General features: G+C 42.5%; 1 protein-coding gene across 1 annotated transcript in view; it reads left to right on the top strand.

Moving 5' to 3' along the window:
• Window positions 1–27,634, top strand: part of LOC141779829 (CUB and sushi domain-containing protein 3-like) — a 269,514-nt gene that overhangs the window by 1,008 nt on the left and 240,872 nt on the right. Inside the window, exon 2 of the mRNA XM_074654862.1 lies at window positions 17,896–18,118. Within this exon, the coding sequence (XP_074510963.1) occupies window positions 17,896–18,118 (223 nt within the window). The remainder of the gene's footprint in view (window positions 1–17,895; window positions 18,119–27,634) is intronic.

Raw genomic sequence — 27,634 nt, 5'->3', positions numbered from 1 at the left:
GCTGCTGCTGCTGAGGTAATAACAGACCATTCCATTTCATATCTCACATGCTGCATTTATTCAGACCGATGGCAGCTTCAGCTTCAGCACACTGAAATGTCACTTTATTTCTCTCTCTCTCATACAGTTTTATGAAAATGGCACAGAAATATATAATAACATGTGGAAGCAATTGTTGCTCATTTCCCCACTCTGCAATCTCCATGTGCTCATCCGTCTCCTACTGACATTTAAACGGCATTTAGAGAGAAAATGGATAGAAATCAATTTGTTGCTTCCTTTCAATGCCAGTTACATGTTGATCATGAGACTGTGTGTGTGTGTGTGTGTGTGTGTCATGTATTAAATGTTACACTCACTGTGTGAAATTCTCATTTCCAACCAAAATTAAAGCCAAAGAAAAAAATCCAATTCCAACCCTCAAATGTTTTTCTTCTCCGAGTGTGTGTGTGTGTGGGTGTGTGTGTGTGTGTATTCGGGGACATTGTGTGTGTGAGTGCATGGCAGTTTATCTGTTGAATGCATGTACTGCTGTCTGAGTATGGGCACTCACAGATATCAATTTACATGCAGATTGCTCACCCTTCTCTGTGAGTAATCCTCCTGTCTGTCTGTCTGTTGGGGGGGTGGATGGATGAAATGTGCAGCATGCAGAGCAGCGGCGCCCACCCAAGGATGAGCCAAGTCGAGGCGAGCCGAGTCGGGCACAGTGCTTGTTTCTTCACCACCCACATTGTGGCAATGTCAAACCTCGAGGCCACTGCCAATCCTCCTAGTTCTGTTACTTATTAGCGAGCCAGCCAGGGATTGGGGAGGAGGAGAGGGCAGGAGGGAGGAGGGAGGAGGCCTGGGTCCTCTTTTGGAAAAGAGCAAAGGAAATAGTGACACAGAACCATGGTGGGCAGGGAGAGAAGCATGGAACAGCTGTTGTTCCCCCTAGCATGCTCTGACAGGTGACACAATGTTTGCAGAAGTAAGAAGATAGAGATATGGCCTGTGACTCACTGCTCCGGCTAAGATAATGATGCTCTATCTGGTGAAGTTTGTACAACACCACTTTGCTAGAGGTGCTTTTTCATATTAGAATAGTTTTTGAACCGGGATACGTGCGGCGTGGGTGATGTTCACAAAGTGATCTGAGGTATACCTGTCTGATTGTTGGCGTTCCATATACGTATATTATAAAGTGGAATTCGGTTACATTTAGCAACTTAGTTTTGTAATTAATAAAACTGCACAGCGGCTAAACAGAATAATATGTTCTCATTGCAGCAGTCGACCAGAAACCAAACAACTGAGGACATCCACTGCAACTGTGTCACCTAATCCTCGGGGAATTTATAAAAACTGCTTGACACAGACACAAATTTAGGGAGCTAAATTGCAGAGACTGGGGTTTCTTTTTTTAAATAGAGCAAAAGACCTGGGTCAAAAACAAATTGAATTCCTTCACGCCGATAGTGAGCACTACTACTGTATCCTCTCTTGAGGACAGCAGCTGCGTCGACAATCACGCCGCGTCCATCGATCGGATGACGATCAATCAAGTTCACAATAATGAAAGAGTCACAAAGCAGAGAGCGCCCCGTTCTTATGACACGTGCTTGTGTAGGCAGTGAATATATAATATCACGTGAGAGAGCAGAGGAACTAGAAGTGAATACGTTCCAGATTGGAGTTACGGCCACAGCTTCCTGGGTCGGCCATTTATAGAATATTTCTTACTGAAACTGATGAGTCATATTACTTTACATTTTTATCTTTATATTGGTTTCAAACGGTACTTTGCAGATCAGAATCTACTTAGATATCCGGTCAAAGCAAAAAAGCACGATCGTCACGGGAAGTTGGAGGGACACCACAGGAGAGGACAAACAGAGCACCCAGATCACTGGCCTGTTTCCCACCCTGACATCAGCACGTCTCAAATGACAGCCAGCGATTAATGATAGTGAACAGATTGTTGTAAATTGTCCATCTGTTGTGTCCCACCACTTCTGCTTCTTGTGATTACTGTATTTCTCAAAACTTCCTCTCTAGCTTCCATATTCTGTTATATACTGTAGGCTTAGTTTGTTAAACTATACCAGGCAGTCACTAATTGCTGGTAATGTGGTGGGTTGTGCACAGACAGTAATCTGGCCACTGAGCCCTCGATGAAGACTTTCTCTCAATGTGATTATGTAAACAGGCTGGAAAGGCTGCTGGGGCTAATCAGGATTACAATTTGTCTGTGTAATTATACACTATCTACAGGGAATTTGGGGCATTATCCCACTGCCCCTCAGGTTCTTGACCTCCACAACGAAAAAGGTGGACAGTCTCCAGAAGAATCACCTGGAACCGGAGGGAATGATATATACAATTTTCCCGGAAACGGGAACTTGGAACGGTTTACTCCCCAGATTCCTGATGCCTCTTTTAGCGCTGACATCTCACTGGATAGTCCTAGTGGTGGGGTACCAGAGTAATACTGAGTTAGTCTTCAGGCCCGGGCCAGGCTCTTAGATGTTGCTGACAGGTCCCCTGCGAAGGTCGGATATAGTTTGCTGGTTCTGATTAAGTCAGTTTCTTCTCAGGTATCAGTTTTAATATACGCAGTACTCTTGGGGGGAGAGAGATTGGCAATATCTTGTCTTCTGGAAGAAAAGTAGCTCGCCGTTTGTTGAGATTAAATGTAATAGGCTGAGGAGCGGCGGCTCGCAGAGTCAAGGCTACACATTCAAGGTCTTCTGCACCGTATAGGTGGAGGTTTCAGAGGGGATTAAACCCTGTCAACTGCCTGCAGGCACATTCACCGATAACAATGTATGCATTTATTTAGCCTTATCCATGCAGTAGTTAAAATCGACAAAACCTGTCAAGGAAGAAATTTGCAATTACATTGTCTTTGGATTGTATTAATACAACAGCTGTGTTTATTAACAGTTATAAGGAGGGAAATGCAGCAAAGCATTCATTATTAGGGCTTTCAATCCATTCAAATATTTAATCACCATTAATCGCATGATTGCACTTTTTTTATCTGTTCAAAATGAACCTTAAAGTCAAGTATTTAGTCCTCTTATCAACATGGGGTGGGCAAATATGTTTGATTTATGCAAATACCTATATGTATATATTTATTATTGGAAATCAATGAACAACACAAAACAATGACAGATATTGTCCAGAAACCCTCACAGGTACTGTGTTTAGCATAAAACAATATGCTCAAATCATAACATGGCAAAGGTCAGAGGTTTGACAATGACCATGACAGTTTTTCCTTGCCAAAATCTTGCGTAAGTTTGGAGCATTATTTAACCTCCTTCATGGCCAGCTAGTAGGACATGTTTGGTAACGATCGATTCATCAGGTTTTTTCTAGTTTCATATGATAGCAGGATCTTCTCTAGCAGGATCTTCTCTAGCAGCATCTTCTCTAGCAGGATCTTCTCTAGCAGGATCTTCTCTAGCAGGATCTTCTCTAGCAGCATCTTCTCTAGCAGGATCTTCTCTAGCAGCATCTTCTCTAGCAGGATCTTCTCTAGCAGCATCTTCTCTAGCAGGATCTTCTCTAGCAGGATCTTCTCTAGCAGGATCTAGCAGGATCTTATCTAGCAGCATCTTCTCTAGCAGGATCTTATCTAGCAGGATCTTCTCTAGCAGGATCTTCTCTAGCAGGATCTTCTCTAGCAGCATCTTCTCTAGCAGGATCTTCTCTAGCAGCATCTTCTCTAGCAGGATCTTCTCTAGCAGCATCTTCTCTAGCAGGATCTTCTCTAGCAGCATCTTCTCTAGCAGGATCTTCTCTAGCAGCATCTTCTCTAGCAGGATCTTCTCTAGCAGGATCTTCTCTAGCAGGATCTAGCAGGATCTTATCTAGCAGCATCTTCTCTAGCAGGATCTTATCTAGCAGGATCTTCTCTAGCAGGATCTTCTCTAGCAGGATCTTCTCTAGCAGCATCTTCTCTAGCAGGAAAACTGACAAGATTTATTGCATTAAAGAAATTAGTAGCATTAAAACAAATTTGCGTTAACGGATTATTGTTATTAACTTTGACAGCCCTAATTTATTTAAAATGAGATGTAACTAATAAACCAGTAACTAAAATCCCATGTTTACTCCTGTGTTCATTGAAGCACAATACTGGTTGGATATTGTTTTCCATTAATCTCAAGAGGAGCTGTATGCACAGTTTACTATATTTCCAGTATTATTCACTCTATAACCTGTGACCCACATAACTTCATGAATCTTCCTCGGCAGTGACCACTGCTGCTCTTGTTTGTGTCTCCGGCTGTCGGCTGGATTTCTGATATGTGACAGGGGAGCAGGCGGGGGGTGGGGGGGGGCGAAGCGTGGCTGGGGAAACAAAATGGGCTGATGTGAAGGTAATTGAGGAGGTAGACTGCTTAGTGGAGGTCGCTGTGATTCCACAGCATATTTCACAGCTATTAAAATGATAGGTGTGGATAGCTTTACGGATACATGTTCAGACTCTCAACTACACCACACCGCGAATCAATGTTGAGCAGGAAGCACTACCTACCTGACTGCACCCTGACAACCTAGTCAGGGTGCTCTAAACCAAAATTCCAAGCTGGTCAAACAGTTACCCAGTCAAAAGCACAACTAAACAAGCAGCAATAACCACAAATGATCTAAACCCTACACTCAAAAGCCACAAAATACACACAAAAACGTACATTTACTTCACCTCATGGATGTTCTTATCCCGGACGAGCCCCCCATTTGTTACGCCCCACCCTCGGGCAGCCCTATTAGGGCGAACAACACTCTAACACTGACCCAAACCAAACACAGAAGACACCTTTGAAACTCTCAAATCCATAGGATTTATTAACAAGAAAATACAAAAAAGACAAAATATCAAGTCCTAAGCTGAGAGGCAGAAGAACCAGCAGTCCCCACACCAGAAGCCTCTCTCTTCTGCTGCTGGCACAGGAGCTTTTAAACACCTCCTTCCCAACCTTGTTTAGCAAATGCAGCACACCTAGGCACCTCGTTGAGGAGTGCAGCACACAACAGCACAGGAAACACATACAGCCGTAACAACGTTGCATATAACATCTAGAAAATAGACCAGTCGACCGAACAGTGAGATGCTGTCAGATCAGAAGGAAATTATTGATTTCCTCATAAATAGTACTGTTAATTTAACAATAGTTTTCTGACCTCTTCTGTAAGGCATGAAGTAGCAGAAATGTGATCTCTCATGCAGTCTGTTTTCAACATGTGAAACAGACATCCAGGCTTCTGCTGCTTCTGCCGCGCACACTGAAATAAATCATTGATTGACTAATCATCTGATTTTCGGCTTCCATGCTGTGTACATTGGCCTTTGGCCCCGGCCTGTGGAGCTGCATTTATTACAGCACTTATATCATCCATCTTTGTCCATTCTCAGTTTAATTTTGTTCTTAAGAGCATTATCAAGGACACACATTGTTACTGAGACCAAGGAGCTGAACCTATATCCCCGGCCAATATCAGCCAACTGCAGAGGCAGCACTTTTAGACCTTCACTTCCTTCCAGTCCAACCTGTGGAATCTAAAAGCAACGAGGGTAGATAGTAAAGTAATCGCTTCTTTATCGTGCCACATACATGCCATGAGTGTTACTGCTGTGTGTGGACTTGTATTTGATGTTTTAACATGCAACATGTATTTCTTTTTTAATTACACAAGCATATTTTCTACTGAATTCTATGACAAGTACAGTTCACACGGCTCGGAGAGTCCTTGTGTGTCCTCTGCCTTCCAGTTGTCTTCAGGAGGGGGACGGAGGGGAAGAACATTACATCTGTTAGACGGGAAAAACAAAACTAAGGGATGATGCAGAGGCCAAAAGAAAATGAGCAATGCAGGTTGACTAAAACTTGAGTTAGAGCTGCAACGATTATCCTTTTAATCAATTAGTCAAACGATGGAAAATCAAGCTGCAACTATTTTGATAATCGAATAATAGTTATAAGGTAATATTTATTTTTCAAGTAAAAAAACAAACAAACATTTGCTGCAGATTTGAAGCTTTTCTTTTCCAGCATGCATAATAGTGAACTGAATATCTTTTGGTTTTGGGCTGTTGGTTGAATAAAACAAGACATTTGAAGACGTCATCTTGGGCTGTGGAAACATTATAACAGACAAAATGATGAATCGATTAATCGGGAAAATAATTGGCAGATTGATCGTTTAGTGTTACTAATAATAATATGAATAAATTATAATTTATACATAATTTTGTATTAATATAATTGTTTGTATAATTGTTATTTTTACTACTTCACACTTAAGTAGTAACACTAAGAAGGTACAAAATTTAAATTAATTTACAACAACTATTTGGGTGTTATACAGCCATTAACTGAGTTGTATTTCTACTGGAGTATTTAATACTTGACTCCTTCAAATTTGCATTCACATACAACTAAACTGCATTCTGAATGACGTTTTGAGGGAAACATATCTTCTCCTGAATGATGGTCGCAGTTTTAAACACAAAAAAAACACAACAAAACTACTCCGTTATGTTTAGTAAAAATGTCATGATTTGGCTTAAAATTAGTACGCTTGTAAGGTTATTTAAATTTTGGGTTTCAGACGGGACATGAACAGCGGTCTCCTGGGTGAACTATGTGTGACTGATTAGAAGATTAGAAACGTATTTGTGATGCAGCAGAAACAAACGTAATCTGGGAGGAAATACGTTTCCCTCGAAACATGATGACAATGCAGTATTGCTGTATGGGAGACCCGGCTGGCACGTTAGTGTGACAAAGTAATGTTCAATTCTTATCAGTAATTTATAATAATGATAATAATAATAATAATAATAATAAACAGGTCGTACAAATGTTTGATGGGAAATCCTCATAACACACGCAAATGCAACGACAACAAAAGCTCTGATAAATGTGCAGCTGTGACTCGTTGCCTCCGGGTGGTGCAGAATAGCTGCAGCTCTGACTTTCTGTGTCCTGTCGGTGGTGAGATCAACACGTCTTCATCTGCTACCATAACTCTTCTTTCCTAAAGGTGGAGCAGCTCGTAGATGTGCATGTGTAGAGTTGGTCTTACAATTTTCTGGAGAATCTGCAGCCAGTGAAATGTTAACGAGGCGGTTTGTAAGTTTGTGATTGAGTTTCAGGTGAGTTTCAGGCGAGTTTCAGGCGAGTTTCCACTAGGCGCTTTGCGTCTAAGAAACACGTCCTCTCTATGTGAACAGGCTGTTAAGTGGAAGAAGATGTTTACCTGGAAAGAGAAAAACAGCCGAGTATTGTCTCAGCCTCTGTGTTTGTCTTTAGATGGAAAAAGACAGATTTTGCTTCTTTCCCTTTTTCGGGGAAAGTGAAGTGTTGATGTTATTGTTTGTTTGGAAGATTGGAGGCTAGAGAGAGACAGGCGTCCTATTAGAAGTGTTGTTGGCTCACAGCTTTGTGTTGTACAGCAGCTCTCACAGTGGTGGCCTGGCATCAGGTGCAATATGGCTCAGTAGCACTTTGAGGAGGTATTTGGTGTCTAGCCATAAAATACTGTATCTGCTGGGAAGTGGGTAAAGCACCAAGCAGCAACGCAGAAACGCTGGGAAACAGTTATTACACTCGGCTATTCAGACACACAACTTCTGTTATTTCCTTGTGCAATGGTGTGCGTTTACTGTGTGTACTTGTGCAGCTGCGCTTCAGCGTGGCAGTGTATTTGATTTTAGTATTTCTCACCTCAGTGGTTGGCAATTTAAAACCACCAAATGGAATATTTCAGAGCCCTTTCCTAAATTGCAGTGACACACTCGTGAGGTAATAGTCGTTCTCTAGAAAGCCCCTTTTCTGTTTCTGTTGTACGGAGCCCGTTTCCCTTTCATCAAGCATGCAGACAAGCATAGTGGTGGGGCTGCGATTATGCTCGTTCTATCAGTGTGAATTGTGAAGGTGCGGCACAGCCATGCAGATAAAATCCTTCTCTTCGGGGACATCAATTTAAGATTTCTGTCTACTAAGGTTGCTGTCTAGGCCCTTGCAGCCATCATTGTTGTATTCCTGGTTGTGCTGATGAAAAATTATTTTCCCTTCCCTCCATATTTTATGTCTGTGGCTCCGAGTACAGCTTGTCATAGATCTAAGAGAAAAGTGCTTGGATTTCTAAAAACAAAATTACCTCTAAATATAACTCCTAAGTGCTGCAGCAGCTCTGATTTGATATGGGGGCAGACCCCGAAGATTCATGATCTGAAGGGATGACAGCAGACAAGCAACAAAAGGTTTTACTGCCGTGCACATTTCCTCTGATCAATGCTGATGTTCAACACACTCTATATTTCTAATTTCCTCTTCTCTTTCTGGACTATATAAGATCAATACTCTAGGGAGTGTGTATGTATATCACAACAGTTTGTCTGTTGTTTGTAAGAAGTGAGGATACTTTGCAGTGAATGAAGCCTGCCAGGATGTTTGTTGACCTTTGTTTTGCTCAGTAAGGGCTCTATCTCTCCCGACGGTGCTCTGTAACGAGGCCTCGCTGATGGATATCTCCGTATCGGCTGACTCACCTTTAAGGTCGGGTGCAAATCAATGCAGGTTTTTTTGTACTTTAACTTTGATTGCTAGGAGGGGGTGCTGTAGCCTCCCCCCCGTTTGTGATAGGCCGTCATCATGAACAATGATGAAATGCCGCGGCGGAAGAAGAAGTGTCCTTGACTAAGCGTTCGCTACAGTCTATCGTGAGGAAATGGAGTATCAAGCAGAGAGAGAAAATAATACATGCCAAAAATAAATCAGGAAGGGGAGCTTGAAAGCGCCTTGCTCGGTAGGCTTGTGGATATTGGACTCGGGATTTGTTTGAAGAAAGATACTGTGATGTATGAAGGGTGAAAACACTTTCCGTGCGTAGATCGACCGGCGGTCCGAGCGCTGTTCAAAGACTCAAAGACTCAGACTCATTTCTACTGCAAACTCTGAAGCTGTGCATCTTAGTATTGTTTAGTTATTCAAGTAACCGTGTGTTGATGTGACCAAACAGTGGTGGATATTTATGCATGAACAGCATGAGTATGTGCTTTAAGGGAACAGTGTGTAACGTTTCGGGCAATCTATTAGCAGAACTGGAATATAATATTCATAACTGATGAAAAATGTTTTCATTAGTGTATAATCACCTGAAACTAAGAATGATTGTGTTTCTGTTAGAATGAGTCCTTCATATCTCCACAGAGAGCAGCTCCTCTTCACAGAGTCCTCCATGTTTCAACAGTAGTTCTGAACTCATGTTTTACGTTACCTGAAGGCCGCCGTAGTTCTCCGACGCGCTTGTGAATCTGCGGTAACGTGAGCCGCAGAGTGATGAACCGTGGCACCGCCAGCCGCTATCTGACTTCTGCCGCTCCTAAAGTAGTGTTGTGGTATGGATGACCTCTGAGAGAGGTGAACGGCGTTACCAGGGATTGGCACTCGGCGGCTCACGTTACTGCAGTCTTGGAAAGGGTGGAGTGAGCGGAGGGGTGTTCAGCTGGTTGCAATCTGCAACCACAGCACTAGATGCCACCACATCCTACAGACTGCACATGTGAGTCATATAGTACACACATTGGTGATGGTTTTTACGCAGACTCTTGCATCCTTAGACTCTCACTATTAATTACACATACATGATTTTTACATAGACGTATCTATATGCTCCTTTTCCCTTTCTTATGTATGGTATATTTAAGAACATATACAGTATCTATATGACTCAGAGAATAAGGTGTATATTATTTATATCTTCTCACACACACTGTTTGTGTCAGAGAAGTCCCTTACTGTAAGTCTAAGTTAACTTTAAAGACTTTTTGGGGATTCTGAGACTCAGCACAAGTCTTTACTTAACATTATTATCTTTAAAGGTGCTAAATTCCATATCCAGAGCATTAATACAGCAGCAAACAACTATTGTCTATGTAAAGATATAAGGAGGAATGTCTACCTGAGCAGAGAGTGAAGTCGCTCCATCACTCTGTGTGTGTAGTAATCCGAGCTTCTCCGTGCTTTGTTGACATTGTCGGTCCGGCCACGCGTGACTTTCAGTGCATGTGAGCGTGCCCCACTGGCTAGCTCACGGCCGCCGCTCTGCACGGCTCTCATACGGCGGTTACGGCTGATAATGCCGTCCATAAACCACGGAAGCTCCACGGGGGCCACGGGGGCCACGGCCCGGGTAACTTTTGAAGTCTAATATAATATTTTTATGAACAAAAGCCTGAATTGTATCTGTGGTTTATCCCAAAACTTTCTCTTTAAAAGAGCCAAATGATATCGGTCACCGTCACCAGCTCCCACTGACTGCTGCACGCAATCTGACTTACAACCTATCACGTGAGTTGATTATCAACGACTCTGTTTCAGAACCATGGACAGAGTGTTTGTTGTGTGTAGAGGGTGCGTGTACAGGTAGGTGCAGTCTGTAGTCTGTAGTGCTGAAGCGGAGTGGAGGATCAATAGACAGAACATGGTTTCTTAGTTTGGTTTCGGAGCACTGAAAGCACAAACAGCCGTCTCGAGGCGCCTCATCCTGATCTGACAGAGAATCGTTCATAAATTTAAAATATAGCGCTCTGATAGAGCCACATTCTAAAGTGAGTGCTAATAAATGTATTCTTTGATTTAGAAACAGAAGCCTAATGCTAAAAACACAGGTGTATTAATCTACTTCGATGGCAGACTCTGGTTGAAAAGTCCTAATAAAGCTTAAACACAGTAGTAATGATACAGTACATCTAGCAGTGTGCAGTAGGAGCTCACTCTCCGCTCTGTAAAGAGAAGAAGTGTAATACCCCTGAAACATCAACATGTCATGAGTGTGTGTCAGAGCTCAGAGTCTACCTCTTCTCTCTGTGGTCTCGAGGCTCGGTGCATGACTCAGACGTGCACACACACGCTGGCCACAATAACACCAGAGGTATTATTACACAGTGATATATATCCAGGTGTGTCTGGTACGGCCGGAGCTCAGGTGGTGGAGCGGGTTGGCCATTAGTCATATGGTGGCTCTTCTTCTCCATTTGTTGAAGTGTCCTTGAGCAAGACAACCAACTCCAGATGTGTGTGTGTGTATAAGAAAGTAAGTCGCTTGGGTCAAAAGCATCTGCCAAATGACCCGATGCAATGTAATGGTACAGTTTGACGATGTAGCATCCTTTCTGTTGTTGTAGTCCATTTACAGCGTCCAATAGACCTCGCCAAATGTCCTCACAAAGAGCCCTGCAGCTGATGTCCTCTTGCTGTTCTGTTTGTCTGCACATCACAACGTTCAGACATGAAGAACCCAAGAAATCTGCCCTTCACAACCTAAATGCCACTTTGAGAAAAACATGTATTGTTGCTCCATTAATGCATGAAGTTGACGCCGACTGGTTCCAACGGGGGGCGCTACAACATTTCTTTTATTGCCAGTTCATTGAATGGTGTTAATCAGGGCACAAAAGCTTTCATTTCAATATTACTGCAATTGCTCTAAGCCACAGGGTTTTGTTAGATTAGATAAACCTTATTGTCTTGTTGAAAAAATTGTTTTGGACATGCAGGCTGCCACATAAATTGGGGACAATAGACAGTCGATAAAAGACAAACACAGCACAATAGACAGAGAGATAAACTCAATACAGTTTAAGGACAATATAGCAAATGGAACACAATAAATTTGCCAAACTACGTGCTGTAAGTGCTGCAGTCTCTCCTCAGATTCAACAGTTTCACTGCCTGGGGGGGGGGGAGAGAGAAAGGAGTTTGTCTACCAGTTAAATCTACCCTGCGAGATCCTGAAGCAATTACCTGAAGGGAGCAGGTCAAACTGTGAATGTTTATTCTCCGAGCCCGTTTAATCACGGTCTGTTCAAAAATAGTCGATTGGGATGGGCAATCTTTCAAACCCATCAGCAATCATCCATTACCCAACGGCCTGTTTGTCACTCATAATAATTTGGATGGCAGTAAATGACTCCTCCTCCCTCCCTCTCTCCCTGCTGCACATAATCATTTCTCTTTATGGCCTCGGCTGCAAATCTGCATTAATAGAGGAGGACAACATATTGGCTGTTTACTTCTTTAGGGGGCACCTATCCCTTCAAACACTGACTTATGCACTGGAAATCTGAAATGTTGTCTCTCATAAACCTTAAATAATTAATTTAGCCTGCAAAAAATTCTATTATCGATATGATGCATCATGTATTTTGTTTTCAGAAATCAATCTCATTCTCCCTGCATGCCGCGTACAGCACCGGGGTTCATTACCTGCTTCATTTTGCTCAGAAAAAATCTCTGTTTTCACCGGGCGAAGAAGAGAGAATCACATTCTTATTTCACCCTTTGCATTAGTGAGAAGCTCTGCAAGGCCAACAGCATGTATAAACGTGCATGTACTCACACACAACACGCACACGTTCAATACAGACTGACGAAGAGACAAACTCCTTCAGAAGTCTCATCAGGGTGGGAGGCAACTGCCATTTTCCTGTCTGCGTTTTGCTCAGGAAGCATAACAATCAGTTCTAAGCATCGGAGGTGTGGGGCGGTGGAAACGTGCTATTTGTGTGTGTGTGTGTGTGTGTGTGTGTGTGTGTGTGCGTGTGTGTGTGTGCGTGTGTGTGTGTGTGTGTGTGAAAGGTCAGGGGTAACTGTAACTGTCTGAGGAACAGCTGGGACTGTTCCTGAGCTGTCTGTCAGCCGGCCCGGCTGCCTGCTGAGGCCCCGTGTTTTTTTTTCCAGACTTGTGCGTTATGATACTGATTCATTTTTCTGAACCACATTTCCCCCACTGTGCAATCACGGCATGTTGTTAATTTGGTTTCTCATCACAATTTATGGTCGGTGTTGCAGCGTGGCGCTAACACGGGGTCGGAGAAAAAACCCCGGGGAGCGCGCTTTACAATTGAAGTGATGATGGAGGTTGGAACTCTAAGTGATGACAGTGGGATTCAGACTGTAGGTGTTCGTGGTAAATGGCTTTAATGCACGCCGTCTCTCCTGCACAACGTTGTCGTTTTCTCTTTGAAGTAACAAGAGGAACGATTACAACAATGTTCTTTTTATAGATGCAGCTTTTGTGGAGATGACAGTGCTTAACACGTTACAAGCTCATGTGATTCACAGCTTTGAAAAGGGGGGATTGTAATTCATAATGGATAGATTACAGGGAAAAAATGAAAAAACAAGGGGGCAATAGATGGGGAGGCTGAAGAGGAGGGTGAGAGAGGACGAGGTGAGAGAGTTGCAGCGATGCTGAAGGATGAGAGGAATACATAGATCTGAGGGGGAGAAAGAGGGAGAGAGAGAAGGAGGCGGAAAGAGGGAAATAAATATCTCGGCAATGAGCATCTGTTCTGTCATCTTCAGGACATCAGAACAATCAGACACGCAAACATTGCTAAGCAGTTCACACAAACGGCATTACTCTGAACATTAGTTATCTAATGCTTGACAAACACTGACATATTCCAGGGACCGGGACTAATAGAGATCTATGGGGGCCGTCCTCGCTGGAGCTCTACACTGGGCGATACCAGAGAGTGGCCAATAGAAGGACAGAGGATGCTGTGGCATGTCTCCTTCACACTGTCCTCCAACACCTGACTCCTCTTTAGAGATATGAACTCTTCCTTTAATACTAACCAACGGTATCCGATGCTCAGCAAACTTTACCACTTCCACGTTCCACCTCTCCTCATCCGCTGGGTCCACAGTTTCCTTAGTGACAGGCAGTCAGGGTGGGTCCCACTACGCCCCCCATCATTACCGTCAACACCGGAGCCTCCCAAGGCTGTGTTTCTTTCCTATACACTACACCAATGACTGTCTTAGCCCCTCTTCCACCTACCAACAATCCAGCGGTGCTGTCACCTCCTCCTCAACGTCACCAAGATGAAGGAGCTCATCGCTGACACCCGCAATAAACTCACCACCCATCCTTGCTACACGTCCATCAACGGCCAGCCAGCGGAGACGCTGGAGAGCTTTAGAGGTGCTTCCGAGCGTATTTGACCTCTCAGCGGCTCTCAACACGGCGACGGCTGAGCCAGCGGCTCGCAGCGAATGGTGCTAACAGCGCCAACAACAGTGCTGATGAAGCTAACAGGTTTTACCTGGGGGGGGGGGAGAACGCTAAATAATGCTCCAGAATTACGCTAAATTTTGGCGAGGAAAAACTAGCATGGCCATGTTCAAAGGGGTCCCCTCGACCTTTGACCTCAAGATCTGTGAATGAAAACATTCTCAGATCCAATGACACTAAATGGAGTATTTATTTGAATGAGAAAGTGATGTCGGAGTCGGAGCTGCTCCAGTGAGGAGATATGACCTGAATACTTTGGGTTCATGATGGCAGGCAGTGATGGGTGAGGGGAAGCTGAATATTAATGTGGCTGACGCTGGTATAAAACATATTTATAGCCCAGTTTGTCATTTATTTGGGAAGGTGGTCCTCTGAATTGTTTTATTAATCAGAAGTGGGCCTCAAGTTCCAAAAGGTTGAGCAGCGAGTATCTCCGTGAACACACTGTGAAAACAAATGTCCTCTATGAATGAATCTGATACAAGAGAACCACACATGAAAGCAGTAATACCTGACCTTCTAAAGGTGTGGGGGTCACACAGGGTTTAGGAGCTCCTCTCTGAGCTCTCAACCAGGATTGATTCAGCTTTATGAATACATAATAATAATACAATAATGTGTGGTAACGTCACCACAACTCAAGTCTACACATAGTTAACTTGGTTATACAGCAGTGATTAAAACTGCATGTTTTAACAGTCTGTCTCTAACAGACATCACATAAAGAGCAGCGGCGTTCGCTGGTTTACCATTACCTGAATTACACAAGAATTGATTTTGTGGGATGAATTACAGTGCATTACTTCTCATAGGTATAACTTACAGTGTATGAGAGCAGCCTGAAAGGGTTAGTAGTAATCGTTGACGTTTAAAGAGGTATTCCAGTGATTTAGTTTCGCCATTTCTATACAAATTAGGGGACTCAAGAGACGGAAAGGGGAGCAAAGAGATGTCCTGACTTTTAGTCGCTGGTGTTCCAAAACACTGGATCCTGTTTCCCACAATGCATCTGAATAGCATCTTTCATTAAACAACCTGCGTCCTATGCCCACTTCTATCAAACCCCACACCTCCGTTAGTGACACAGACTTTCCGTTATACTGTAAAGCCTGAAGCCCAAACTGAGATAATCCTGATGAGCTTTTATTAATCAGGTTGTTTTCTTTCAGCCTTCATGAAGCTCCATCCGGAGACAGACTGTAGGAGACGTTCTTTAACTGTTTCCGGCTGCGTAGCACCTTGTAAAAGTTCCCTGAATACATCTTTGTCACCGTTACTGATCTTTAGTCAGTGTATCATCATGTGGTCATGGCCGGGTGAAATGTAGTTTTTGAAAAGTCTATTCATAATTATGCTCATAAAAATGGAAGAGGTGACTTTCCAAGATAAACAATAGACTGAAGCCGTACATCAGTATTCAAATAGTGTGTTGTTGTGCATTTCTGCCCTCATAATGATCTGATCCTTCTGCTTTCACTGAAGTGAATTAAGTCTGAACGCTAGCCTTGAACTACAGCTGCAGCTGCAGGTGGGCTCGCTGTCAGTAATGGACACGTCTTCCTCAAACCTCTTTTTCAAGGCCGTTTTAAATAGTCCGTGTGGGCGTGGATCATTCTGTCTCAAAGTGCTCTTCATTAGCTCTAACTTTTCTTTTTAAACTGTGTTACAGTCAAACTGCTTTTAGTCGGAAACACAATCAAAACGTCGCCGCTGTAGGAGAATCTGTCGGCGGCTCTTCTGGTGACAGCTTTGTGAAAATGAAGGCAGTGTGGATGAGACATCTACAGGCTCTATTTCACTTCATTAAATTCAAGAATGTGGGACAACTTCTGGCAGATGATCAGTGAAAATAGAAACAAAAGCCTCTATGTACAAGACCACCAAGTAATGACAAACATCACAGTAGCTGTTGGTCAAACACGCTTCTACAGTCATACCAACAACTCTGTTGGATCAGTGAAGAGGGCTGTCCTGGTAAATCTGATATTCCTGAGTGCACTTGAAAGCAGCAATAATGCACGGCGTCACAGGTTGGATCCTGTTGACCCTGTAGGCGGCGCAGCAATGCTGCAAAATGTGCCATGATTACCCTGTTTGCTCAATGGTGGCGGGAAGAATTGCAACTTAGACATGCGACAAACCATGGCGATATTCCCCCCCCCCAACTGCATTTAAAGCAGCAGCTCATCACCAGACACAACATCATAAACCTGTATGGGCATGATATATGTATATATCCATAAGTGGATCTATAAGAAGGTCAGGCCACTTGATCAGTGGATACAGGAGGAGTGAATGGGTCAGCTATCTGGAGATACACTGTACTGTCAGGGACTCGGGGTCAGGACCGAGTCCCTGACCTGTGAGGATAATATCCTGAAGGTATTGCAAGATGTAAAGATTGAAGGGGAAATGTTCCAGAGAATTATCATATTTGTGATAACAGAGTTGTTTTTTGTGTGTGTGAAATACAAACAGCTGCGAGGCTTTGTCCAGAACTAATGTAACAGCCTGACAAGAGGGAAATTAATTGTCAGTTTGTCTCAAGAGTTTAACATTTTGTTTGCTCACATCAATTTATAAGAAGGCGTGCATCTCATCAGGACAAATCACTACTGTTTTTCATCTGTTTCAGATGCATAGCTGCCAAGTCATCTGTGGGTTTCTTCCCACATACTGTGTGTGTGCACTGTATGGCCGACACTATGGAAAACATCCTTTACCTACCGAGTGTGAAAAGCTAATTACACTGGGAGTAAATTGTGGGGGGTAAACCATGCATCTTAATTAAGTTTGCATTTCATTAGACAACGTGCAAGATAGCCTCAAATAAAATGGCAGACAGTGTGACAGTGTGCACGGGAGCGTGCTCATGCATTGTTTGTGTTAAGTGTGGGAGCGAGTATAATCCTGGATGTGGAAGAATAGGTGTGATTGTGAGAGAAAGCAGGGTGCTGTAAACGTCTGTGCATGAGCGAGACAGATTATATTTGTATGTGTTTCAGTTGGAGTTCCTTAGCTGCCGTTGTTCATTTACATTAACAGCACAAAGGTTAGCCGAGCAATCAGATACTTGTAGTTTGAGAATGATAGTATAATGCTTAACCTAATATGTCAAGGGTATTGATTTTGAGCAGTGCCAGTGCAGCGAAGGTGCAGAGAGCTATACAGTATGTTGTGTGGGCTGTGAAACACAGTGTTAAGGGCTTGTGGCACCAAATTGGAAGACCTTGCTTGCTGCTTGTCTCTGAGGCTCTCTGACCCACTGGAGAGAAGAAGTGGGCAGTAATGATACATCACTGGCTTTTTGTTCGATACAACATCGAAAAACAGCCCTCAATTATGCATTCCTCTTCCATAATGACAGCGGTATTTGTTACAGCCTATTCTGTCTGTAATTTGAAGAGGACCTGAAAACATAAATGGAAGCGTAAAACGTGGCTCTTATTCAGACGCTTGCCAGGTTTTTCCTCACAGCTTCTGCCAGCTGAGTACAATGTGGATTTTACCAACAGTTTGTTCTCAGTTGAAGAAATATTGCACCTGGACTTTACAGCATGAACACAGTTGTTACAATAAAAATGATACTTGGAATAGCATCTGTACGGGCCTAAAAGTTTTAAAGCCAGTCTGTTTGTTTATTGCTGCTTGGATGCGTGAGCGCCAGGAAAAATTAAGTACTCTTTCTGTACAATTTCCTCCCTTTGTTCCATGTGTTGAAGAGCATTTTATTTAGTTATCTCTTCAACTGAGTCACACACACTCACTGTGAGTTTGATAATGACTGTGTTCTCCTCTCTCTTCCAGGTTTTATCCATACCTGCGGAGGCACTTTAAAAGGGAGGAACGGGACGATAGAAAGCCCCGGCTTTCCGTACGGATATCCAAACGGAGCGAACTGTACCTGGGTGATTGTTGCCGAGGAGGGCAGCAGGATTCATATAGTTTTTCAATCTTTCGCTGTGGAGGAGGAATATGACTTTTTATCTTTGTATGACGGGCATCCGCACCCGGCTAACTTCAGGACGAGGTAAGGAAGCGGCCCTGGAGCCGTGCACCTTGAAGTGTTTAAAGGCTGGCAGGCGGGGGACGGGGAGTAGGAGGGAGGGAAGCCTTCAATGGAAGGTTCATCTTTAATGTACACATGACAAAGACTCTTGTCAGGCGAGTCAGGCAGCAGTGGGGATTGGACTGTTCCACTATTTTCTGACGTGCAGAATTGAAATGCACTCACAAAACTGTAGACGGTTCTGATTTGGATTTTACATGTGAAAAGCTCATTTCAACCAACTTGAAAATATATTTCTATTACATTAAACCAAAACAGACTTTAAACATAACGATATTTATTTGTAAATGCGTGTAGAATGTTTGAAACTCTGGACAGTCATAGAAACTCGGAAAAAAAAGTTTGGAAATTAGTGTTGGTGGATTATTTCTCTGTTGTATCAATGCTAATGGTCATTGTATTTCACATGGTTGGAAAGCCTGTTTATTTACCTTCACAATGATGTCCAACTTGTAAGGATCATGCATTTGTGGGATGAGCAACACAGCTGATGATGTGGGTAGCGCCCAGTGCCGATGGTAAACAGTGTATTCTCCTGCTGATGCTGACTCTTGTTTTGAGTTGTTTGGTGGATGATTGAACTCTCTATCAGTAACAAGGAACATATTGATTAATTTAATCCACCGTCAGGAGCCTCAGTAGAGGTGGAAGATCCATACGCAGCCACAACAGCCTGGCACCTCCTCCTCATGCTGGTCACCAACCTGGTCACACGTTGCTGTGGGATGGCGTTCCATTCCTCAACCAGGATTGGTTGCAGGTCAGCCAGCGTGGTTGTGTTGGTCACTCTAACACGTACAGCACGCCCAAGCTGATCCTACAAGTGTTGAATTGGGTTGAGGTGTGGACTCTTGGCAGGCCGTTCCATTCTCTCTACTCCCACATTGTGGAGGTAGTCTGTGATAACCCTGGCTCTGTGGGGGAGGGGGGGGCGTTGTTTCTTGGAGGATGAAGTTAGGTCCCAGATTGTGGAGATATGGGATCACCACTGGCTGCAGAATCTCATCCCGATATCTCCCTGCATTGAGATGGCCTTCAATGATGACAAGCCTTGTTTTGCCAGTGAGGGAGATGCCCCCGCCCACACCATGACACTGCCCCCACCAAAAGCTGTTACTCCATCGGTTCAACAACCAGCATAGCAGGAGAATACACTGTTTAGCATCAGCAGAGAATTTTGGCTAATTTCACTTGGGCGCTCCCCACATCATCAGCTGTGCTGCTCATCCCACTAATGCATGATCCTTACAAGTGTGACATCATTGTGAAGGTAAATAAACAGGCTTTCCAACCATGTAAAATACAATGACCATTAGCATTGGAACAACAGAGAAATAATCCACCAAACACTAATTTCCTAGTTTATATTCATGATTCTGTTCAAACACAAAGTACAGAATCTTATATGTAACACGCTTTAAGTAGTCTTGTGTTTGGGTTCCATAGCAAAGACACCCATCAACCTGAAAGCTGTAAGAAGAATGCCTGCTTTTCTTCCTGAATGAGCTGGAGCTGTGTTAGCTCCAGTGATGCGTGGGTCAGCTCAGTGGCCACCGTCCTTTATTCAGATGCTTCACTGGAGGAGACGGAGGTGGAGAGAAAAACAGGAGAATCAAACACAAACATTTCCTCTTGTTTACTTCAGTCCCTGAACAGACAAACTAGTGTTTACTTGCTTTACTTTCTGCATTCTCACAGAAGCCTCACATCCATGTTGTGTGGGAAGGTTCTTCTATGTTTCTTTTTAAATCCCCCCCCGCCTCCTCAGTATCTGGCTCTAACACTATTATTTGTCTCTCACTGTGTTTGATTTTACGGGATGGTAAATTCACACCATGCAGCTGCGTACTCTTGGATAATTGAATTCAATAAAGACAAATGGATATCCAGGGTGATATGTAAGATATCATTAGGGATGGACATAAGATGCAGATTCAGAGGATACCATTCTTGAAGGTTCTTGAAGGTTTTTGATTCATAAATAATTCTGATGCTTTTTATTAAACACACTTAAATCACCAGCATGAGCTCAATCAAACCTTGCAGAATTGGTTTAACCGGCAGGCGGTGAGCCAATCCTTGTGAGAAAAAAAATCCTTTATATAGAAATATTTTGTTGTTCGGCCGTAAAAAAAAAAAAAAAGGACATATTCTATGTCTGATTCAGAAAGAATGTGAACCGCAGCATTCCTGGGATGTTCTATTTCCTACTTTCCAAAAAAATGAAACCCGCTTTAAATAATCATTTTGTGCTTTGATTTCAAAGGAAACCACCACAAAGGTTTCACATTCTCCTTGTCAAACCAAATTGCTGAAAATAAGCCCACTCGTTATAGATAAGTGTGCTGTGTACTATTAGAAGATTATCTCTCCTCTGAGCTGATACGCACATCAGCTTTTAAACCTGTCGAAAGCTCCTTCTTCTTCTTCTTTTTAAAAAAGGACATCTCAGTGTCTGATTATCCACTTGTATTCACAAGCATGCTCCATCAGAGGTGAGTGTGAGGTCCTGCGTTTCTCTGTGAAACACTCAAAAAGACAGTCCCCAAAATGAGTTCTCCTGGCTCATTTGTGTGGCTCAACTTCTGTGGAAGCAGACCCGGGTCACATGCTAATACGACGGAGGATGTATAGCAAAGAGTGGCAATGAAGGGGAATAATTCAGGAGCTGAATCATTGTGGATACTTTAGCAGCTGAATCACTTTAGATACTTAAAAGATTATGTTGCATAATGCTGTTTTCAAGGTCAGGCTTATGAAAGGTTTGTCACCATGCTGGTTGACTCCACATCAATTAATGATCTCACATATATTACACTTGCCGCAAATATGGTTTAAAAAGCCTTTCAATATAATAACTCAAGCCTGTGAGCAATTATAGAGCAATTCCTGACATTGCTATGACTTTGCATCCATATTGTTTTCTGCAGAAGAATGTCTACGGTAACGTAAAGGTAAAGTCTTTTTCTCTCTATAGTGAAATCATTCTTGCACAAGTAGCCTAACCCGATACCAGGACTCAGCAACCCTTACTATCAAAAGAGACATTTTAGGGAACAAAAAAAAGAATCTGTCTGGAGCTGCAAATCATGTGATCATTGTGATGAAGGTAACACAGTTTATGGTCTAAGTATATAGTATATCAGTCTAATGCAGTGAGGGCCAAAGAGACAATGTACTACGGAGTATTAGGACCACATTGAGGGAAACAACATCTGAGATTTACACAATAAAGTCAGAATATTACGAGAAAAAAAAGTCGTAATATTATGAAAATAAAGTCGTAACTTTACGAGAAAAAAAGAAAATAACACGTAAAGTTACTACTTTATAATATAACGACCTTTTCTCGTAAACCTATGACTTTATTCTTGTAATATTATGACTTTTGTCATGGTCTGGCTGTGCCAGAGCATTGAACTTTTTTCTGTTTATTGTAGGTTAGGATTGTCTTGTGTTCCTCCGTTAGGTTTGTTGGTTGTGTTGATGTGATTTTGGTTTCTCTTATATTCTTTCATTCCGGTGTTTCCTGTTTTATTTTGTAATTCACTCCTCCTGTGTCTTGTCAGGTTTTACTTCCTACCTTTGTTTGTTTTCCCGCCTTTGTTGATTGTCTGCCCCGCCCTGATTTGTTCCACCTGTGTCTAATCACCCTCTTGTATTTAAGCCGGTGTATTCCCCTCTGTCTTTGTCGGTTCGTTTGTCGCTCAAACCCTGTCTACCTTGTCCCCCGTTTTGCTCGTCACTCCTGCCCTGGTCCTTGTGTCCCCTGGTTGGTAATTTTTGGTTTTGTTCTCAGTTTGGTTTTTGTTGTTTGTTGGATTTGTTCTTTTGTACTTTGTTCCTCTCCCTGCATTTTTGTTTTTTGATGCTTGTTGGTTTTTGTTGTTTGTACTCTTCAGCTGCATTTATTAAAGCTCGCTTTTATTTAAATCTACTTTTCTGCCTGGCGACTCTGCGTTTGGGTCCACCCTGTAAATTCACAACTCTAACAACTTTATTCTCGTAATATTATGACTTTATTCTCTAAATCTCAGATATCCTTTTTTCCTCAATGTGGCCCTAAAACTCCGTCGTACCATAGACCTACAACAATGATCAATAAAAATGAAAACGTAAACAAAAAAACAGTTATTCATTTCCATGTTTATAACTCCACAGGGATCCACTGGAGAGGAGCTGAAGAGACGCAGGTTGCTGACCTCTGGACGTTACCTTAAACTGAGCCAAACCAAAATATTCATTATTACCACGTTAACACATTGGCTCAAATGTGTGTGTTATAAACAGAGGGCATTTTAATGCCAGTAATTTGAGTTTAATGGCAGTAAAATGGCACAACATCAACAAGTTATATGTTCAGTGATCACACATGCTGTTGACGTTGCTTCACATGCTGATAGGCCTGCATTTATTGGCTGTTAAGTAGCCCCATAACTAGTGTTGTCACCGTGCCAGAGTTTTTACTTCAGTGCCAATAATAACTCTAAAATTCAGTGACACTGTCAAACCGTAGTGCAGTTTTGATAAATCATCATTAATCCGTGGAACAGTATTTATGCAGTCAGTGTTTATACAGTATGTGTTTCAAAGCTGTCTATCTATTTATTAGTATCAGCCTCCAAAGGCATCGATAGTTAGAGTTTTAAAGTAGATAAGAGTGAGCAAAGGAGAAATAACTCCTCCACAGTGGTGGAAAGTAACTTTACTCAAGAGGTACTTGTACTTGAGTATTTCCATTTGATGCTACTTTGTACTTCTACTCCACTACATTTATTTCACAGCTTTAGTTACTCTTCAGATCAGTGTGCTATATTCAAAACATTTGATTAACTATAAAATAGCATTGTTATAGAGATTGCTAAATTGTTAAGATAAGCTTCACGTTGACAACTTTAAAATGCTGCTTACAGTATTAACAGTCAGTATTAATATTACAGTAATGTCTGGAGAATAGAACTCTCTAAATGGAGTCAGTTTGCATGATGAAAACATTTACTTTAAAACTCTTAAGTACATTTTTGCTGCCAATACTTCTGTACTTTTAGGCTGTTTAAGTAAGATTTGAATGCAGGAATGTAACTTGTAATGGAGGAGTATCTTTACGTTGTTGTAGTGCTGCTTTTACTTAAGTAAAAGATGTCAGTACCTCTTCCACCACTGCCCCTCCATTAAGAAGACATTAACACCGTGAAGTCCCCGTAGTACTTCACGGTGTTAATGTCCCCGTAGTACTCATAGGCCCAGTTCCAAACCCCCCCACCATCACACCCTCTCCCTACACACTTCCACTCCGTTCACGTGGAGGGTCCGCCGTATTAAGAGCCGTCCCAAACCAATCAGCAGGGAGTGTAAGTGGGTTATAAAACCCACCAACAGCGAGTCTACATCGATGCCGACTCAACCAGCCGCCCTTACTGACGACTACAACGCCGTTTAGTGTTCCTCAAGGAACACACTCCGATGTCAGCTCCTCACGACTACCGGTACAAACATTTACTGTAAACCGCTCAAACCAAGAGACATTTAATTTATTCTACTTTACTGTCATACAGACATTATCAACTTAAAGTAAATAGATTGTATTTAGGATCGATTATACTTGTGTCTAGTCTAAAAAAACGGTAGACAAGTGGTTATATTTATACATATATACAGCATATATTTATTTTATCAGCAGCTGTAACCCCATCATTTATTATATCTTCAATACTGACTTAACAGTACAATAATTCAGCTGTGCAATAAACTGGCATGTCTATGGAGTCACCTGTAGACGTATAGATGTCTATGGAGTCACCTGTAGACGTATAGATGTCTATGGAGTCACCTGTAGAGGTATAGATGTCTATGGAGTCACCTGTAGACGTATAGATGTCTATGGAGTCACCTGTAGAGGTATAGATGTCTATGGAGTCACCTGTAGACGTATAGATGTCTATGGAGTCACCTGTAGACGTATAGATGTCTATGGAGTCACCTGTAGAGGTATAGATGTCTATGGAGTCACCTGTAGACCTATAGATGTCTATGGAGTCACCTGTAGACCTATAGATGTCTATGGAGTCACCTGTAGACCTATATATGTCTATGGAGTCACCTGTAGACCTATAGATGTCTATGGAGTCACCTGTAGACCTATAGATGTCTATGGAGTCACCTGTAGACCTATAGATGTCTATGGAGTCACCTGTAGACCTATAGATGTCTATGGAGTCACCTGTAGACCTATAGATGTCTATGGAGTCACCTGTAGACCTATAGATGTCTATGGAGTCACCTGCAGACGTATAGATGTCTATGGAGTCACCTGCAGACGTATAGATGTCTATGGAGTCACCTGTAGACGTATAGATGTCTATGGAGTCACCTGTAGAGGTATAGATGTCTATGGAGCCATCTGTAGACGTATAGATGTCTATGGAGCCATCTGTAGACCTATAGATGTCTATGGAGTCACCTGTAGACCTATAGATGTCTATGGAGTCACCTGTAGAGGTATAGATGTCTATGGAGTCACCTGCAGACGTATAGATGTCTATGGAGTCACCTGCAGACGTATAGATGTCTATGGAGTCACCTGTAGACGTATAGATGTCTATGGAGCCATCTGTAGACCTATAGATGTCTATGGAGTCACCTGTAGACCTATAGATGTCTATGGAGTCACCTGTAGACCTATAGATGTCTATGGAGTCACCTGCAGACGTATAGATGTCTATGGAGTCACCTGTAGACCTACAGATGTCTATGGAGTCACCTGTAGACCTATAGATGTCTATGGAGTCACCTGTAGAGGTATAGATGTCTATGGAGTCACCTGCAGACGTATAGATGTCTATGGAGTCACCTGCAGACGTATAGATGTCTATGGAGTCACCTGCAGACGTATAGATGTCTATGGAGCCATCTGTAGAGGCTTTATGTCAGTAAATGACACAAACACTTTACAGTATAGTGTAATTCAGGTATTTGGGTTTCATGAGGCTGCATTAAGGACATTGTGTGTACGTCTGTATGTGCTGCCCTTTCTACAGCAGGCTGGTCAAACTGTCAGTATTTATCTCTGCTGAGCTGCCTCGGTTCACTTACTGTGGATGAACTCAACATTTTGATGCTCAGTTGAAGTTGCAGGTCCGTTTTAGACAGCTGTGCTTGAGAAGAAATAAACGTATTAAGTGCAAAGGTGTAAATACTGCAGATAAAAGTACCTGTGCTGATGTGTGAGCGTTAGACTGGCGGGTCTATCAGAAGAGTTGTAGCATCAGTTTGTGCGATTGTCTGCTTTGGTTTAGATTAGTGACGGTAAGCAGAAGCCAGACTGCTGACATGCTTCCTCATCAGATGTCATCTTTCAGGTGACGTTATTCTTGTCTTGTTCCTTTTCTCACCAACTCTACATTTATCCTAAAACTAGAGAAGGTGTAATTCTTCATGTCAAAGAACTGTTAGATGCACATACACTATAAAAAACAATTGACTCTGTTGTGGTAAAAAAAACGTTATTGGCTTATCCTCATATCCACGTTAGATGTTGACAATGGCAGCCTGATTATGATTTGGAAGGTATCCTAAAGTAAGTCTTGTTTTAAAGTTTTGAACCATGTCTTGAGATATGACTAAAGTTAATGACTTTAATTTAGTTGTTGTTTGAATCCAGTTTGAAATCCACGGCTACTCCTTCCATTCACATACCACCACAACAAGTTTTCAGATGTGGGGCCAGTTTATTATTATTATTATTATTATTATTGTTCGAGACATGTTTGAAAATACGAGTGTCTGTCTGTTAGCTTCCAGCGGTTGTCTCGTAGTGTAGGGTCAGTGTTAAACTTTGGTATTATCCCTAATCTGACAGGAGAGAAGAGCATTGCTTACCTTGATTTGGTGTGTTGGGATATGATGTTGGCCCAAACTGCAGTTATTCACCAAAGTTCACGATGCAGAACGGACCCACTGTCAAAGCAGCTGAAGGCTGAGGTGAAGTCTGCACACCAAAACTCTCTTCATATCTTTATTAAATGACTTCACCCCAAATGACCTTATAGAATCTAGAATTAAGACATTTTCCATAGATGGGAGAATATGATCAGGGCTGGTTTATCAAATCGATTTGATTCTGATTCACAAGGTCCCAGTTTGATTGATATTTGATTCGATTAGAGATATTTCAGTTACAAAACTAGTTTTGCTTGAATATGAAAGGGATCTCGGAACTAATGCTGCTGTGCATTATTAAAAATATGAATGTTAACTTAATGTTATTGTTAATGTTTGGAGATTTCTGGTATTTCCACAATGTTTCACCTCAGTTTTGCACATCTTGCATATGGCTCTGCTTCTGTTCAGCTCTTCTGTCTTCATAGTTGTTTTAAATCTGAGATGCAACCAGGCGTCTGCCTTCAGGCCTGGCGGTGCCTTCAGTGGAGCAGCTCCCGGCGTCTTTTCACTCAACTCAGGTGCGCTAGTCTCTCACGTGGCCAGATCTCATTGCATGAAGAACCGAAGGCTGGCCACGTGAGACTAACCGGGTTAAAGGGGAACAACGGCCATCTAAACAAAAGAAATGATATTATTGTGGAGGCTATGTAACGTGATGGAAAAAATACTGCAACTTGCTCAGTAATGCGCAGATCGATCGCGATGGCGCGTCGGGAAACCACAAGGTTGCTGCGTCATCACGGTAAACAGTAACTGATAATATAAATCAAGTATAGAATTTCAACATTTGCAATATAAATAAACCTGCTGTCACTTTCTGAATCTCTTTTACGTTAACAATAGACACTTATAAGACTGAGTCATAACTTTCTGACTTCTTTCATTTTCCAGTAATTATAGGCTATTTTCTGCAGATGCTGTCCCCTGGAACAGAAAGACCTAGGACAGGATTTCAGCGCATGTTGTCTCAGTCATCCCGCGTCTAGCTAGAGACAGGCACAGCATGTTGGTTGTAGTCCTTAACAAACCGCCCAGCTGCAACAATAACCGATGCACAAACAGGTTACATACATCAGTTACCGCCAGCTGCAGTGGATGAGCACAAAACAGGCGACTGAGTTCCCAGTTCACCCGTCGGGGAGAGATACCGAAGCAGCCGTGACGTGATGATGCGTGCATCGTCGTGGTCACATACTGCCACATCCTCAATAAGCCTGTTGAGAGAGAGAGCGTGTGATGATGAATATGAAGTCAGCAGTAACGTTAGACTTGTGAACGTAGCAGTGCAGTGTGTGGACAGTTTGTCAGTGAATAAATGCTTCAACTCATAAGACCAGTTCACGTGTCGTGTCCGCCAGCCACCTGCTGATTAAGGTGAAGGGGGTTAGCCGCGGCGTTAGCAACAACCCAGGCTCACTGAAGGTGGGCTGACCTTCCAGGTGGATCAGCTGTTCTTTTCAGCTTTTCATTTTTCTTTTAAATATTTCTTTTAACTGATAGCGTTAATTGGAATTCTTATTGCGTGTTAATGGTTAA

This window comes from Sebastes fasciatus, chromosome 12, assembly GCF_043250625.1.
Source record: "Sebastes fasciatus isolate fSebFas1 chromosome 12, fSebFas1.pri, whole genome shotgun sequence".
Lineage (NCBI taxonomy): Eukaryota > Metazoa > Chordata > Actinopteri > Perciformes > Sebastidae > Sebastes > Sebastes fasciatus.
The sequence above is the reverse complement of the archived record's forward strand: the minus strand, read 5'-3'. Positions and strand labels throughout refer to the sequence as shown.